General features: G+C 41.1%; 1 protein-coding gene across 4 annotated transcripts in view; it reads left to right on the top strand.

Annotated features, from left to right (window-relative positions):
* Positions 1-14,701: 14,701 nt before the first annotated feature.
* The window catches only part of LOC111974407 (pre-mRNA-processing factor 40 homolog A), a 31,667-nt gene continuing 29,570 nt past the window's right edge, over positions 14,702-16,798 (top strand). For 3 of the 4 annotated variants that reach the window (XM_024002136.1, XM_024002131.1, XM_024002125.2), the window contains exons 1-3: positions 14,704-14,786; positions 15,558-15,635; positions 15,755-15,883. In XM_024002136.1, coding sequence (XP_023857904.1) covers positions 14,784-14,786; positions 15,558-15,635; positions 15,755-15,883 — 210 coding nt within the window. In that variant the 5' untranslated portion in view covers positions 14,704-14,783. Of the gene's footprint in view, positions 14,787-15,557; positions 15,636-15,754; positions 15,884-16,798 lie in introns of all 4 variants that reach the window. The other variant, XM_024002148.1, reaches the window with a different exon arrangement.

Here is a 16,798-nt window from a genome sequence, read left to right as displayed (position 1 = left end):
GCTACAGAAGCACATTTAGCTTGTCTCCAAATTCCATCCTTGCAAATTATGAGGCCATACAATTATAATTCTGAATAACGGCACAGCTATTTTAGCCTACTTCACTGTGGAAAAGAGGCTGAAATACCTGTCATGTTAATATAATTTTCAGATTGTTTCCATATGACTGGTTTCACATTCATCTCCAGCGATCACAAGGAAAAATGATCTAAAGCAATCGCTATGCTTTCTCAGTACTTGTATTTATCATCCACTTCTCCAAACTGATTAGACCTAATCATTTAACTTTAATAGCTCTTAATAAATTATAAATTAAAGTGCATGGGTAATGGTAATTTTTATAGGAGGAAATCACAAGAGGTGTTCTACTTGCTACAGACATGCCCAGCGCTTTGTGGTTTCCTCGCGTGTAAAGGTGGCGGTATTATTAGGGAATTAAGCCAAGGTCATAATACACTATCCGTAGACACACCTCTACCACGCCTCCGTTTCTGAGATCTCCACACAAACGTATAGCTGGCTGGCCCATGCGTTTCCCCATGCTTAAGTTCAAAGTCAGAATATGCGTAGAGAGAAAAGTCCATAAAAAGGGATACGTTCTCGGGTCTGAATCCCCCCCCAATGGATAAAATTCAAAAGGTCGTAGACTAAAACATGGCTGTGTGCCGACAGAATGAGTAAGAGTAATGCACATGCCCAGTAATCCCCAGAGAACATTATGAGAAGACTGAATACATTTTGAGGTGTGGCAAAACATTTTCATGCCATTTGTTTAGCAATACAAGAGAGCTTTACCCCATTATAACCAATTATGGTGGAATCCATAATGAGCCATTAAATGGTCTGGGTTTGCTAAAGCACAACATTGACATCAGAGTTTGAAATGTTTTGATTGCTCAAAAGCTATTATGATTGTTGATCAAAGCCAAAAACGTGACAATCAATTCTCCAAAGTCATTTGTCCCACCCATAGGTGAAACATACCAATATTTTTGTTTCGTAAAGCTATTTCAGCTATTATGACTGTGTTTTGAAAGAAAAACAGGGATGTTCAATGACTCCTCTTATCTGAAACAGCCCAGGCACATGACACGCAAGACTATTTTAGAGCTATAATTGTATACATACCTTCAGAAACCTCTTCTGAGCAATCTACAGGTAAACGGCGGTCACAATAGAATGAAAGCATACCTGAACACCTTCAGCCCAGCTTGAACAAAAAAAAATAACCACAATCTCTGAAGAAAAAAAATCTATAATTTGAGAAGAATGAAACAAAGCATAACGGGACAGTCAAAAAGATAAGTATAAATCCCTCGGGATCATTTGCATATGCAAATACAGTCATTTCCCTGGCTTTTTCCCCTGGCTTTCTTTCGACGCAAAACCTTACACTTGTGTGTATGGCCAAAGAGCTCTATTTTCATGCAGTCTGACCATAGCATCAGTTCCAATCCATTATCAAAGCCGTTTAACAAACTCCAGGCATTTACATTTGCTGGATGACATGAAAATAGAGCTCTTTGGCCACGGAAACCAGTGGTGGGTTTTATATCGAAAAAAAAAAAAAGATGCATATGTAGAAAAGAACCCCATACCTACTGTAAAATATGGTGGTGGATCTTTGATGTTATGGGGGTATTTTGCTTCCACTGGTCCTGGGGCCATTGTTAAGGTCAACGGCATCATGAACTTTACCCAGTACCAGGACATTTGAACCAAAAACCTGGTTGCTGCAACTTGGCCGCAAGTGGATCTTCCAGCAAGACAATAACCCCAAGCACACATCAAAATCCACAATGAAAGGGTTAATTGACTACAAAATCAACATTTTGCACTGGGTCATCTCAGTCTCTGGACTTTAACGCCATTGAAAATCTGTGGTTTTTATTGAAGAGGGCAGTCCATTAGCGCAGACAAAGGATATCCTAGGTTTTTGTTTCTACATCTGCATTGCTGGCTGTTTGGGATTTTATGCTGGGTTTCTGTATAAGCACTTTGTGACATCTGCTGAAGTCAAAAGGGCTTTATAAATAAATTGGATTGATTGATCAAGGATCTAGAAAGATTCTGTATGGAAGAATGGTCTAATATCACTCCCAGTGTGTTCTCCAATCTCAGAAAACATTTATGAAAAAGGCTCAATGCTATTATCCTTGCAAGGTGTGGCATTATAAAAGGTATTGAAAAAGGGGTCCAAATTATTGCCGTCCAATAATTTTTTGAAAAAAATATTACTTGTTTAACTAAGTCTCTTTCTCTGAGCAATTGTGTTAGTATAAAAAATAATATAATTTCCCAATTTTTGGGGGATAGAATATAGCTCAGTATTTGTATTATTTATTCTATAGTCTTTTTTTGTCTCTATATAAAGGTTGGCAATAATTTTGGACCTGATTGTATCTCTTCACCCCATTGTGTACATTCATCAACAAAGAAATATAATTACTAGAGAATCACAATTCATGTGAATAATATGATCTCTATGACCATAGTTTAGAAGAAGTGTGTCATTTTTTCCAGGTTCTCCTTTCTTGCTACCCATTCATGGTGCTGTACCCGGGTTGTGTCGGCAGCCTCTACTTATCATGCCCCTTTGAGCATCCCCATCTAATCTACACCAGTGCCCTTCTGTCCACTGTCTGATCCTAGCCTGTCTCTTTTCCATGTAATCTGCCCTGTACAACAACCATGGCCATGGTCCTTTATTACACACAAGCTGGTGAATCTTGAACAGAATTCACCGGGTGGCCCAAAAACACAACAAAGCAAGCTTGAAATATCAAGATAAATAAAATAGTTCCTTGCGGTTGGCATACATCATTATTTAAATTGCATAATTAAATAAATACATGTGACAAGTTCTTCATTGATTGAAAGTCTAAACTAGTGGTATTCAAAGTCAGGGTCACGACGGGGGAACTGCAGTGGCGTCGCCAAAATAAAAAATAAAAAATATATATTCCTTTTTTGGGGGGGGAATATAGTACATATTATTGTATGGGACCATATACAATTTTTTGGAGAAAGATCATTTGAAGAAAAAAAAACATTGAGTAAATAGATTTATTGGTTTCTTTTCATTTTGATAAGAAAGGAAAATGTAATGAATTGAAGGTTGTGTCATTAGATTTTGGGTGGGATGGGGTCGAACGGGGTCCCCAGAAATTCTGGGTCCCCGCTGAAAGACCCCACTGGTCTAAATCAACTTCATATCTCACACCATTGAAGAGCACACAACAGCCCTATGGTGTGTGACAGACCTGTAGAAAGCAACCATTTTGTAGTTATCCCTGGAGGCATGAATCTGAGTTGTTGCCCTGGTTTCAGAGAGTCCCTCAGACTTGACAGCATGTGACACATCTCAATTTATTGACTGATAAACTGTCCAAAGAAGCTGTCAGTCACGTTGACTGTGACAGTGGTTACGACACATCCATTCTCCTCACACATACTGCTCCTCTTTTGGAAGAGCACAAGGAATATGTACCAACAGGGATAATCCTGTCGGTCACGTACATGAAATGAGATGGCAATCGTGCCCTGATGACAATACTGTACAATCAGGTTTAACTGAATACAGCTGCAGAGGAGGGAGGGGTGTTTACGCTCAAGTGTAAGACATCACTATAATATTCAGATGACATGGACAATGTGACAGTAATTCCTTTTGACAGAGACTGTCAGCAATGTGTACGTATCTGCCAACAGAAGAGAATCCAGTATGGGTCTTATTTCAGAAGCAAAAGAAAGATGTGGTTTGCAACAAGGATTTGTTTCACTTGCAACATGCATTTCAGGGGGATGTCTTTGGTACAATCTTTTTTTTAATGCTCTTTAAGACCTACATTTACATGGAAAGGCTTGTGTAATTTATACCAATGCGAGAGTTAAGTCTAGATGAATCAGTTGTGTGTGTGTCAGGTTGTGTGGGGGGACGTTCGTGATTGATATTCATGAAATCAGGCATACTTTCAGAAGAGACTCAAAAGTGGTTGTTACTATTCAGTAATCGGATTCTTTGCGTGAGCTCGGAATTGCAAGCCGGAAAAAAAAAAAAAGAATGAAACTAAATAATAACTTCCCTGGATATGTGTCAAAGGTTTCCCATGCACATACAATGCTCTTTGAAAGACTGTTAACACAATTTTAGGTAAAAACCCAACATATCATCTCACAGAGTAAATCTCAAGTCTTTTCTCTCAGATGAATGTTATAGTGGTTTCTACACTATGTAGAAAATGTATAGCATGTATTCAAGCATATAGGCAGACGTTCACGTTATCAACATAGAGGCCATGGTTTTGGTGGGTCGATGGAGCCGTATCTTGCACAGGTCAATATCTCCCCACAGGTCAAATACCCTTTTAGATGGACACACCAATTTTAAAGCAACATCTCCATGGCAGCAGCGGGACTATTATTAGGTTATTCCTCCCACTGTAGAGTGAACCAGAAATGTATAAGCCCTGCCCTTAAGTAATACTTTTTCAAACTTTGGAGCAAGTGTTGGAACGGTTTAAGGATTCCCCATGTTATGAGGTCCTACTTAGTCCTGTAGGAAGAATCAACAGTAAAAAACAGCATTCAGTGTCGTTGACAAGATCTAAGTCACACCAACTGGGACATCACCATCAAAGACAAACCAGCTTGTATATTAGAATGCTGTGAGAGTTCTTGAAATGGCAAATGTGACATTGGAATCCATTAAGTTAAGCTAGTTAGATGAGAGAGAGAGAGGTGCCTGCGAGGCAGGTCAGAGAGGGCATGGGAAACTCAAAGCTGATTGAGTCAAAAAGGCCAATGGCAGCCATTGACCAGCTGACTGTATTGTGAATCAATCCAATATTCAGCAGTGAGGTGCACATGAACTGTGCTGGAATTCATTCATGAATAAGGGAGTCTTTTATGAATACATTGTGCAAAGCTTTGTACGTAATTGGACATGGCAAAGTAGCTTTGTTTCATATAGAAAACAAATCTATTACCAGTTTATTACTGAAGAAGAAATACGTTCCAAAAAGTGATGTTAAACGATGACAAACTGTACCCTGGGTATGACAAGAAATGAAATACAAAACCACTCCAAAAGCTTGCATCAGATTGATGTGCTCCAACGAGGCATCCTGTGGCAACAATGCACTCACACTCTAAAAGTCCCTATGGACTTGTGACAACTAAAAGGTAACTGAATGCTGGAAACCAAGCAATGAAATGTGCAATTGTATACACTTGTATGGTACATGCTTTTCTTCCCAAATGTGTCCTTTATTTCAGAATTAATAAGTATAAAGTCTCCCATATCCTGTATACCAGTGGTGTCATGCCCATTAAAAAAATGAAGTTTAATCATTCATTTAAATTCAGAAATATATATTTTTTTTAAAACTGGACAAATCTGAGGGGGAACGTGCCTTCGTGACGCCACTGCACACAGCATTTGATTTGATTTTAGCTGCCAGTGATGGACAGGAGGTATGTTTTGAAATGAATTTGATCAATCTATGTAGCCTATTGATTCCTTCTTGATGAATAAGTAAAACAGAGATATTTTGTTGTTTCTCTGTAATACTAGCCCCCTAGCAATTGTATGAAGTTGGCTTTCGCTAGCAAGCCAGAGGTTCCCAATCTCCCAACCTCATAACTAGCTACCAAGCAATTTCAGGCTATCAATCAAGATAGTGTAGCTTGTCTACCTATCTTAAAAAAGCAAGCAATTACTCAATGTACTGAATAAGACTCACATTTCTTTCAATATTTTACCCAGATTTTAGCAGAGATGCAGAAGCATATTTACTTTCTTTAAAAACAGAACCACAAGTAAGGAGGATACAGACAGCTCAAGAGGCGTGGTTAGATACTCTGAAAAATACTTACATTTAATCTGGCACCTTATGATAATATCATGATATTTGTGCTTTAATTATGCATTGATTATGATGCTCTAGATTGCATTTCAGGTGTTAGAAAAATGCTAAATTCTCCAATCAGCTCCCCTCCATTGTCACGTATTTCGTGCCTCCTCTAAAATAATGGTTGCATGATGACCCTGGACCACTACCCTGCTCTGAGCTTGATAAGCTAATGGATATCAAGTGTTGCAGAGCCACTTGTCATTGAACGGATCAGTCTATTGTCATCTCCCTCACTTGTGGGCACATTGGTTTCAGAACAATCCTGTTGCATGCTTTAGTTACACACCATTAGCATCCAAGAACATAAACACCATTTTCATTAAGTCCTAGTCACAGACATCTGTTACGCACAGCCTTATTATTGACATAATTTTGGAATGTCTGTGCAGGGTATGTTTCTTTATTTGAAAAGCCATGGATTTCCTTTCAAGACAGTTGGTACCCACCAAATGAAAAAAATATTTATTTGTTCTCAGAAATCCATGCTTTTATCGGGTCATTTAACTAATTTTCTGTCTGAACAACAAATTGCACATGGGTGAGCTGCTTGACCTTGTTTTGTGTGAAAAACTCTCCTGTGTATTGCCGACATTTCAGGATACAGGATAAATACAGCAGTTGCATCTGAAAATATGGTCAGTTTGTTATATAAAAGTGAGCTGCTAAATGACCATATTATGCTATTTTAAAAAGTTAGTGGCGACAACCCATTACAAAGGAGGTTTGATTACATACATCTGCATGTGCATAATTGTAACGCTTGTCGTCGGTGGAAGGAAGAGTGGACCAAAGCGCAGCGTGGAAAGTGTTCATGATATTTAATTACAAGAAACACTCAAACAAAAATAACAGTTCCAAAAACAAAAGCAAACAGTTCCGTCAGGCACAGACACTAAACAGAAAATAACACCCCACAAAACGGAAAATCACAACTTATATATGATCCCCAATCAGAGACAACGATAGACAGCTGCTTCTGATTGGGAACCACACTCGGAAAAACAACAAAGAAATAAAAAAAAACAGATTTTCCCACCCGAGTCACACCCTGACCTAACATAGAGAATAAATAAGGATCTCTAAGGTCAGGGCGTGACAATAATGCCATTGCTCAAGAGACATTTTATAATGTAATTCCTATGTCAATATGACATAGATGGTTCACTGTGCTTTCAACACTATTCCATACAGAATAAGTGCAAGAGAGTTGGGACCAACAACATATAAAGGGATAGATAGCCTTGTATTAGACAATTTCCCACGCCCTTTGAAACCAACTCTGCCCTGACACTAGGATTATAGGTGTAGGATGGAAGCCAATTATAGGAATATTGCTCTGTGCTCTTCAAATCATCACGTCTTGCTGCAGGTAATTCTGATGTGTCTGAACCACTGAGGTAGATCTGAACTGGAGACAGCGTCCAAGATGGCCGGCCATTGTTTTCAACATAATCCACTCACGTTCGCATACGCCGTTTCATGGTAGCTGCCATCTGCTTTACAAAGCCGATAACGCCTACGCACTAGCACTCAGTGCGCACTGGAGCAAGCGCGAGCAGCGACAACGTCATCACGTCATCCAGAAGCATGGCAGACATTGGATGAATATAACATTTTAATGCTTTCGGCTGTGAGTGATGGAAAAAAAATTGTCCTAGCAGAAAGTTTATTTTTGGCACATAGGTGATAACTAGGCCTTCTGAGGGGCGCAGCGGTTTAAGGCACTGCATCACAGTTCTAGAGGCGTCACTACAGACCTGGGTTCGATCCCGGGCTGTATCACAACCGGCCATGATTGGGAGTCCCATAGGGCGGCGCACAATTGGCTCAGTGTCGTCCGGGTTAGGGGAGGGTTTGGCCGGGGGGGCTTTACTTGGCTCATCGCGCTCTAGCGACTCATAGTGGTGGGCTGGGCACCTGCAGGCTGACCTTGGTCGTCAGGTGAACAGTGTTTCCTCCGACACATTGGTGCAGCTGGCTTCCGGGCTAAGCGGGCGGGTGTTAAGAAGCGCGGTTTGGCAGGTCATGTTTCGGAGGTCGCATGACTCGACCTTCGCCTCCTGAGCCCGTTGGGGAGTTGCAGCGATGAGACAAGATCAAAATTGGGGAGAAAAATGGGGTAAAATACAAAAAATGTAATGTTTTAAATAAAGTGAAAACTAAAGTAAATTTTTAGTAATTTTACAATTTCACTTCTCTATGGCACCGTCGATGGGAATTGTGCCTTTGGGCTCGACTTCAGCTCAACTGCAGTACCGAAAGTGATCACATTGGAAAGCGTGCTTCCAGACCGGAACCCTGGCCCCCTGGTCTGAACATCAACCACAATGTCATGCTTTATTTCCAGACATGGGTAGCAGTTAAAATATATATATTTTTAAACGTTGCTGAATAACTTACACTGAAAACATATCGGTGGCTATGTGCCAAATAACATAATGTGGTTGTGTATGTAAGAGGTTACATTGGGCAGAGTCATTTAAGTCTTAATTGGTGGAAAGCACACATTCATGACACTCACCCATTTTTCTGTGCCTGTCCTCGTGTGCACTGTTGTTTTAGTTACTCACAGTTTGTTTTAGTTGTGAGGTTTTCCAATGTTTTCTCTCAGTGTCCGTCTGGGGCCTTGGGCATCCACCTGCCATCTTCAATTCAAGCAAATAGAAGTATCTCAAATAGTTTCAGACAGTGTTACATTGGGATTCATGATAATATTAATATCAAAAGAGTCTGAAAGACAAAGTGGCTGGCTGTCAACACAGCTACCAGTCACATGCTATTCACTACACTTACAATTAACAGATAGGATAGAAGATTAGACAACAGTGAATGTTTCACAGGCTAGGTCTGGTGTAGCTATACATTAAAACGGCGATATGTGAATTCTTCCATAGAATCGAGAATGAAGAAAGTAGCGGCAAGTGCAGGTTAGTTGAAAAATTTCTTCCGACCCTTTCTAGTAGTTACTATGGAAGAATTCACGTATTGGCGTATTATAGCTAGGTCTGATGTGGGACAGTGATAGGAACACTGGCGCTACCTCGCTCTCCAACCAAGGTGCATGAAGTGAGGAAAAAACTGAAGTGAAGAAGCAACTCGTGAGGGCAGTGGTACTTGATAAAACGCTATTTAATTGACAAAACGAATGTGTTTAGTGGGAAAGGAGCCCGAATTTTTAAGGAAACCGGGGTGTATTCATTACGTCTTGCAACGGAAACCGTTTACCAAACGGAAGCAAACTGAGCAAATGGAACAAAACGGGGAGGGACCTAGCAGAGTTTTCATTGCAAAACGTTTTCCGTTTGGAGTTAACGGTTGTTACAAAACCTGTCGCAACAGAATCGGCGTAATGTATACATCCCAGGTGGAAGTGCATTCGAACCTGCAACCAATCAGAGCAAACATATGATTAATTAAAACGGACCAATCGATCAGCACACAGGTCACAATCACGGCTACCATAATTCACTGTATAGAGGCACCTCCACTATATGCGCCACGTTGCTTTGCCAGCGTCGCGTCAATGTGACGTTCTACCTGCTACACAGAGCTTGTAGTTTTGAGAGCAGAGCAGAGGGGAACAGCAACTTTATTCTATGTTCCCCTACTGTACAGTATACCCTGATGAAGACAGCTTGTCTGTCGAAACATTGGATATTAGGTTTTTAAATTATTGCATCGAGAGTGTGCGGCTTTCCTTTATTCTTCCATGTCCCCTATTGTACAGTACCATATTTATCGGTTATGTGTAAGTACAATAGCTGTGGTCCAGTAGTTCAGAAGTACTCATTAGTACTCCTTAGTTGCTTGTGAACTAGCTAGCTAAAGTTTCTGCTAGATAGTAGCCTCATTACCATATAACCAGTGGTGTATAGTTGAGGCCATATGCAACCGAAATCAACTTTATGTCTCATTATTTTAATTCACAAGATAGAATGAACACGTGCGTCAGCCATCGAGCATTGCACCATGGCGATTCTTGGACGTTTCCATTGGACGTGACGCAACACGAACGCAACATGGGCAGTATAGCAGCTTTCATTGATTTCAAAGGAAGCATTTCCTCAATGGCTGATAGCAATGCCAGACGCCCAATGGCTATAGTGTAGCAGGGCTGTAACATGTACAGCAGGGCTCTCCAACCCTGTTCCTGGAGAGCTACCCTCCTGTAGGTTTTCAATCCAACCCCAGTTGTAACTAATCTGATTCAGCTAATCAACCAGCTAATTATTAGAATCAGGTGCGCTAGATTAGGGTTGGAGCGAAAACCTACAGGACTGTAGCTCCCCAGGAACAGTATCGCAATGTTGCATCTCTGGGTTTCGAAACTCTGTGCATATAAAGTATATCGTCTATGGAGAAAATGTACGTCAAAGGATGTTGAACAACATTGCGCATTGTTTTGGGGAAACGTGTTGTTCAGTACAAACTGTCACGCAATGTAGCAAACGTTGAACAAAGATAGCACCAACGGAGAAGGCCGACATCTTACGATTTCCAACCCAACTTTGCTATTTAGTGACTTTTTAGTGTTTATTTTTACCTTTGTTGTGCAGAAAGTTTATACTATTATTATATATGACCAACTACTGGACATCTGATCAATAGTTACTAACCTCGATTTCGACTTCAAAACCGACTTCAACTCTGACTCAACTGTTCCCTTTTTCACACCGGACGCTTTAACTTTGTTTCATGGGCTACCAAAACACTGCAGGCATAGATGCGGTAGACAGGCTGGCATCCTTGTGAGACTCAGACATGATAAAATTGATAAAATCGTTTTATTAGCAAATGTCCAGTCACTTGAGAATAAGATGGATGATCTTCATTCAAGAGTCTCCAATCAGAGAGACTTAAAAAACTGCAATATTATATGCCTTGCAGAAACGTGGCTAGCTCAATCTATGAACATAGAAATCAATGGTTTCTCCATGCAGCGGCACAATTGGACAACGGCAGCCTTGGGCAAGTCCAAAGGAGAGGGGTAAGCATTTTCATAAACAACAACTGGTCCACTGCTTCCAGTGTGAAGGAAATCTTAAAACTGTTCTACCTCACTTCTACCAACACATCTCCTGCACCACTAGGTGTGCTAAAACTCTAGACCACTTTTATTCTATCCACAGAAACTATCCACAGAAACTTTTATTCTATCCACAAGGCCCTCCCTCGCGCTCCCTTCGGCAAATCAGACCATGACTCTATCTTCCTGCTTCCTGTTTACAAACGAAATCTCAATCTCAGTCACCAACGCTCTGGTTAACATGAAAACTGCCTAACCTGCTCTGCTAGGACGAGTAAAATGGTCAGAGTGGTCTCGTTTGTGTCTGGAAGTAGCTAGCAAGCTAGCCAACGTTAGCTTGGGTGCTTGACTGCTGTTGTAAGGTCAGTTGTAAGGTCAGAACGCTCAAATCAACACTACTCCTCTGCCCGAGCATCCAGTTGGCGCTCCAAGAGCGAAACGCTCTGAATTTACAAATGGACAATCTGAACTCCGGCACTCCAGATTAAATTTAAGAACACACCCAAAATCGTAAAATGTCTAACTAGTCATTTGTTATGCTAACTAGCTAGCAAGAGGTTGCAGAGCAACAGCATCATCTTCCGGTAGACAGGCGAAGAGCTAGTACGCTCAACTGAAAGGATACCGTTTGTTTACAGTATGCTAAAATGAACTAATAGTATATAGTATGTAGTATATACTCATTAAGTACACTACCGTTCAAAAGTTTGGGGTCATTTAGAAATGTCCTTGTTTTTGAAAGAAAAGCACATTTTGTGTTCATTAAAATAACATTAAATTGATCAGAAATACAGTGTAGACATTGTTAATGTTGTAAATGACTATTGTAGCTGGAAACGACTGATTTTTTATGGAATATATACATAGGCGTACAGAGGCCCATTATCAGCAACCATCACTCCTGTGTTCCAATGGCAAGTTGTGTTAGCTTATCCAAGTGTATCATTTTAAAAGGCTCTTTGATCATTAGAAAACACCTTTGCAATTATGTTAGCACAGCTGAAAACGCTTGTCCTGATTAAAGAAGCAATACAACTGGCCTTCTTTAGGCTAGTTGAGTATCTGGAGCATCAGCATTTGTGGGTTCGATTACACGCTCATAATGGGCAGAAGCAAAGAACTTTCTTTGGAAACTCGTCAGTCTATTCTTGTTCTGAGAAATGAAGGCTATTCCATGCGAGAAATTGGCAAGAAACTGAAGATCGTTCAATGCTGTGTACTACTCTTCACAGAACAGCGCAAACTGGCTCTACCCAGAATAGAAAGAGGAGTGGGAGGCCCCGGTGCACAACTGAGCAAGAGGACAAGTACATTAGAGTGTCTAGTTTGAGAAACAGACGCCTCACAAGTCCTCAACCTGCAGCTTCATTAAATAGTACACGCGAAACACCAGTCTCAACGTCAACAGTGAAGAGGCAACTCCGGGATGCTGTCCTTCAAGGCAGAGCTGCAAAGAAAAACCATATCTCAGACCAATAAAAATTAAAGATTAAGATGGGCAAAAGAACAGACACTGGACAGAGGAACTCTGCGTAGAAGGCCAACATCCCGGAGTCGCCTCTTCACGGTTGACTTTGAGACTTTGAGCACGGTGGCTCGGAAAAACTCCCTAGAAAGGCCAAAACCCAGGAAGAAACCTAGAGAGGAACCAGGCTATGAGGGGTGGCCAGTCCTCCTCTGGAGATTATAACAGAACATGGCCAAGATGTTCAAATGTTCATAAATTACCAGCATGGTCAAATAATAATAGCCCCCACACCACGCACAGCCCCCACACCACTATTCACCAGTATTCAGTCCCATTCACATATTCCACTTTGTTACCTTACAGCCTTTTTCTAAAATGGATTAAATAGTTTCCCCCCCTCATCAATCTTCACACAATACCCCATAATGACAAAGCAAAAACAGATGTATAAAAAAGTATTCAGACCCTTTACTCAGTACTTTGTTGAAGCACCTTTGGCAGCGATTACAGCCTCAAGCTTTCTTGGGTATGACGCTACAAGCTTGGCACACCTGTATTTGGGGAGTATCTTCCATTATTCTCTGCAGATCCTTTCAAGCTCTGTCAGGTTGGATGGGGAGCGTTGCTGCACAGCTATTTCCAGGTCTCTCTAGAGATTTTTGATTGGGTTCAAGTCCGGGCTCTGGTTGGGCCACTCAAGGACATTCAGAGACTTGTCCCGAAGCCACTCCTACGTTGTCTTGGCTGTGTGCTTAGGGTCGTTTTCCTGTTGGAAGGTGAACCTTCACCCCAGTCTGAGGTCCTGAGCGCTCTGGAGCAGGTTTTTAATCGAGGATCTCTCTGTACTTTGCTCCGTTCATCTTTCCCTCGATCCTGACTAGTCTCCCAGTCCCTGCCGCTGAAAAACATCCCCACAGCATGACGCTGTCACTACCATGCTTCACCATAGAGATGGTGCCAGGTTTCCTCTAGATGTGACGCTTGGCATGCAGGCCAAGAGTTTATCTTGGTTTTATCAGACCAGAGAATCTAGTTTCTCATGGTCTGAGTCAATTAGGTGCCTTTTGGCAAACTCCAAGCGGGGTGTCGTGCGCCTTTTACTGTAGAGTGGCTTGCGTCTGGCCACTCTACCATAAAGTCCTGATTGGTGGAGTGCTGCAGAGATGGTTGTCATTCTAGAAGGTTCTCCCATCTCCACAGAGGAACTCTAGAGCTCTGTCAGAGTGACCATTGGGTTCTTGTTCACCTCCTTGACCAAGTCCCTTCCCCCCCGATTGCTCAGTTTGGACGGGCGGCCAGCTCTAGGAAGAGTCTTGGTGGTGCCATACTTCTTCCATTTATGAATGATGGAGGCCACTGCGTTCTTGGGGACTTTCAATGCTGCAGAAATGTTTTGGTACCCTTCCCCAGATCTGTGCCTCGACACAATCCTGTCTCAGAGCTCTACGGACAATTCCTCGTGTCCTCGTGGCTCAGTTTTTGCTCTGATATGCACTGTCAACTGTGGTACCTTATATAGACAGGTGTGTGCCTTTCCAAATCATGTCCAATCAATTGAATTCACCACTGGTGGACTCCAATCAAGTTGTAGAAACCTTTCAAGTAAGATCAATGGAAACAGGATGCACCTGAGCTCAATTTCGAGTCTCATAGCAAAGGGTCTGAATACTTATGTAAATAAGGTATTTCGTTTTTTTATTTTTTATAAATAAGCAAAAATTTCAAAAAAACTGTTTTCGTTTTGTCATTATGGGGAATTGTTTGTAGATTGATTAGGAATTTTAGAATAAGGCTGTAACGTAACAAAATTAGGAAAAAGTCAAGGGGTCTGAAAACTTTCCGAATGCACTGTATTTAGGGCAGCAGCCTCTTAGGTGCAAGGTTGAGTAACAGGGTGGTAGCCGGCTAGTGATGGCTATTTAACAGTCTGATTACCCTGAGATGGAAGCTGTTTTTCAGTCCCGTGGTCCCAGCTTTGATGCAGCTGTACTGACCTCGCCTTATGGATGGTAGGGGGTCGAACAGGCCGTTGCTCAGGTGGTTGATGTCCTTGACCATCTAAGAAAAAACTCCATCACCTAAAACCGGTAAAGGCTTGATGCTTTACATGATGTGATAGCTGATACTTTAGTTTATAAAAAATATATATTTCAGATGTGAATATTATGAAAACATTCAGTCGAAAAAAGATGGGGTTGTTCAGTCTAAAGAATCCACGAGTTCCGAAAAATCAGAATTACAAGTTACAATCTGTGCGCAGATTGTATTGAGAAAATGTTGTTCACCTTTGCCCTTTCATTCAAAGGCAAACTAACCAATCAGATTGCACGTTATTGTGGAGTGGCCAGGTCTGGACGCTCTCCGTGAAGTCAACATGGTGAGTACAGTTTATTGATAATATGTCCATATTTTGAACTACTAGCTAATTTAAGTATCATACTTTATGAGGTGTTTGGCATAAACAATAATTATATGAAAGGGGATAACCAACATAGCTATATTTAATTTGCTTGGTGTGTTTCGTCAACTGTTGCTAACTAGGTAGCGCGTAGCTAGCTAAGCCAACAGTTAACGTTACTCAGCTAGTTTGCAGCTACTTCGCTAACGTTAGCGTACTGCTGTAGGGAATCCTTTTTCAGTACCTAGCAACAGTTAGACAAGCGTTAAAGGGGTAATGTTATTTGTGGAGGAGTTACGTGTGTGAACAAATCACGTTATCCAATTAGCTAGCAATATGTTGGCGTTGACACTCCGCGAGAATAGCAGCTAGCTAGTCAATGTATTGAATAGTTCATGGTAGCTATGTTTGCTAGCAATGGCGGTAACTGTATTATCTAAATAGCCTGCCCGTTATTAGCAAAATTTGGTTGCAAAAAAACTTTACAGCCTGCGGGAAGTTAAGCATGTATTTATTCATCAGTCAGATTATGTTGCAAACCGTTTTGCGACGAAAACTGCCTAACCGTTTACTATAGGAACCAACCGGAAGCAAGACAGGGATGGACATACCTGAATTAGTCTAATACAAACTCGTTTAAGTTGCAAAACGTTTTCCGTTAGGACTAGGCCTAGTACAGGACATATGTGAGCCATATTAACGTGCAAGCTGTAACTATATAAATGGGGTCTCTTGTTCATTCATGTCCAGTCTTCAGATGGTAATAATGGCCAGAGCCAAGCACCTCCTTTTGCTGGGGTCCCAACCTCAGGCATGCCACCGCCTTTTGTAAGTTGGTGTTTGAAAACACTTGTATCTTCTATGTGTTCCCAATGGCATCTCAAAATGGGGCCTCGTTGAGTGTTGAATCTCACAGCATGTTTCTCCTATTTTTTTCACCTGTCTAGATGGGACCACCGGGAATGCCGCCTCATTACCCACCAATGGGAATTCCACCCATGGGACAGAGGCCTCCCAACATGGCTCCCATGCCGCCTGGCATGATGCCACCTGGTATGATGCCACCGATGGGACAGGTGAGCCGACTATCAAGCTTTAAGACGTCATTATCACTTGTCGTCACAGAACAGGCCACACCCTTAACGATCAATCATTTGTAATTTGTTGGAATTTTTCAGTTTAGCGCTCAACAACCTAGTCCTCCAATGCGTAGCCTCGTGTAGTGATTAGATTTTAATTAAATGTAAGGCCTATTGAATTTTGCCGGAGACCCAGGAAGTACAATGTTGGAGTTGGACCAGAAGCTTAGCTTTGGTTGACTCTTTGGAGTGTGTAGCAATGGTTTTTAAGTACCACTACCTTTTCCCAAGAGTTGGCACAAAAATATTCTAATCACTTGGGTTTGTACTATTTGCTGCCAATATAAACTAACACTACCCTCTTTATGTATCTGGACAGTGATGTAAAATGTGGCTCTATACTCCAGCATTTTGGATTTAAAGGCCCAGTTCAGTAAAAAATTTGATTCTTTATATATACTTCCACACTGAGGTTGGAATAATACTGTGAAAGTATGATCATGGAACAGAGGTTGGGAACTCTCTTATTGGTCTATTAACTAATTTACTGCCTGATGATGTCACCAGGCAGGTTGAAATGTCAGGTGGCCTTTTCAAACAGCTTTTACACTAAAAGAGCATTATTATAATTTTCACAATTTCACCATATTATTCCTACCTTATAGTGTGTGTGTGCGTGTGTATGTATAATGTATGTATATATATGTGTATGTATGTACAGTGGGGAGAACAAGTATTTGATACACTGACAATTTTGCAGGTTTTCCTACTTACAAAGCATGTAGAGGTCTGTAATTTTTATCATAGGTACACTTCAACTGTGAGAGAAGGAATCTAAAACAAAAATCCAGAAAATCACATTGTATGATTTTTAAGTAATTAATTTGTATTTTATTGCATGACATAAGTATT

Source organism: Salvelinus sp. IW2-2015, linkage group LG2 (assembly GCF_002910315.2).
Source record: "Salvelinus sp. IW2-2015 linkage group LG2, ASM291031v2, whole genome shotgun sequence".
Classification (NCBI taxonomy): domain Eukaryota; kingdom Metazoa; phylum Chordata; class Actinopteri; order Salmoniformes; family Salmonidae; genus Salvelinus; species Salvelinus sp. IW2-2015.
The sequence above is the reverse complement of the archived record's forward strand: the minus strand, read 5'-3'. Positions and strand labels throughout refer to the sequence as shown.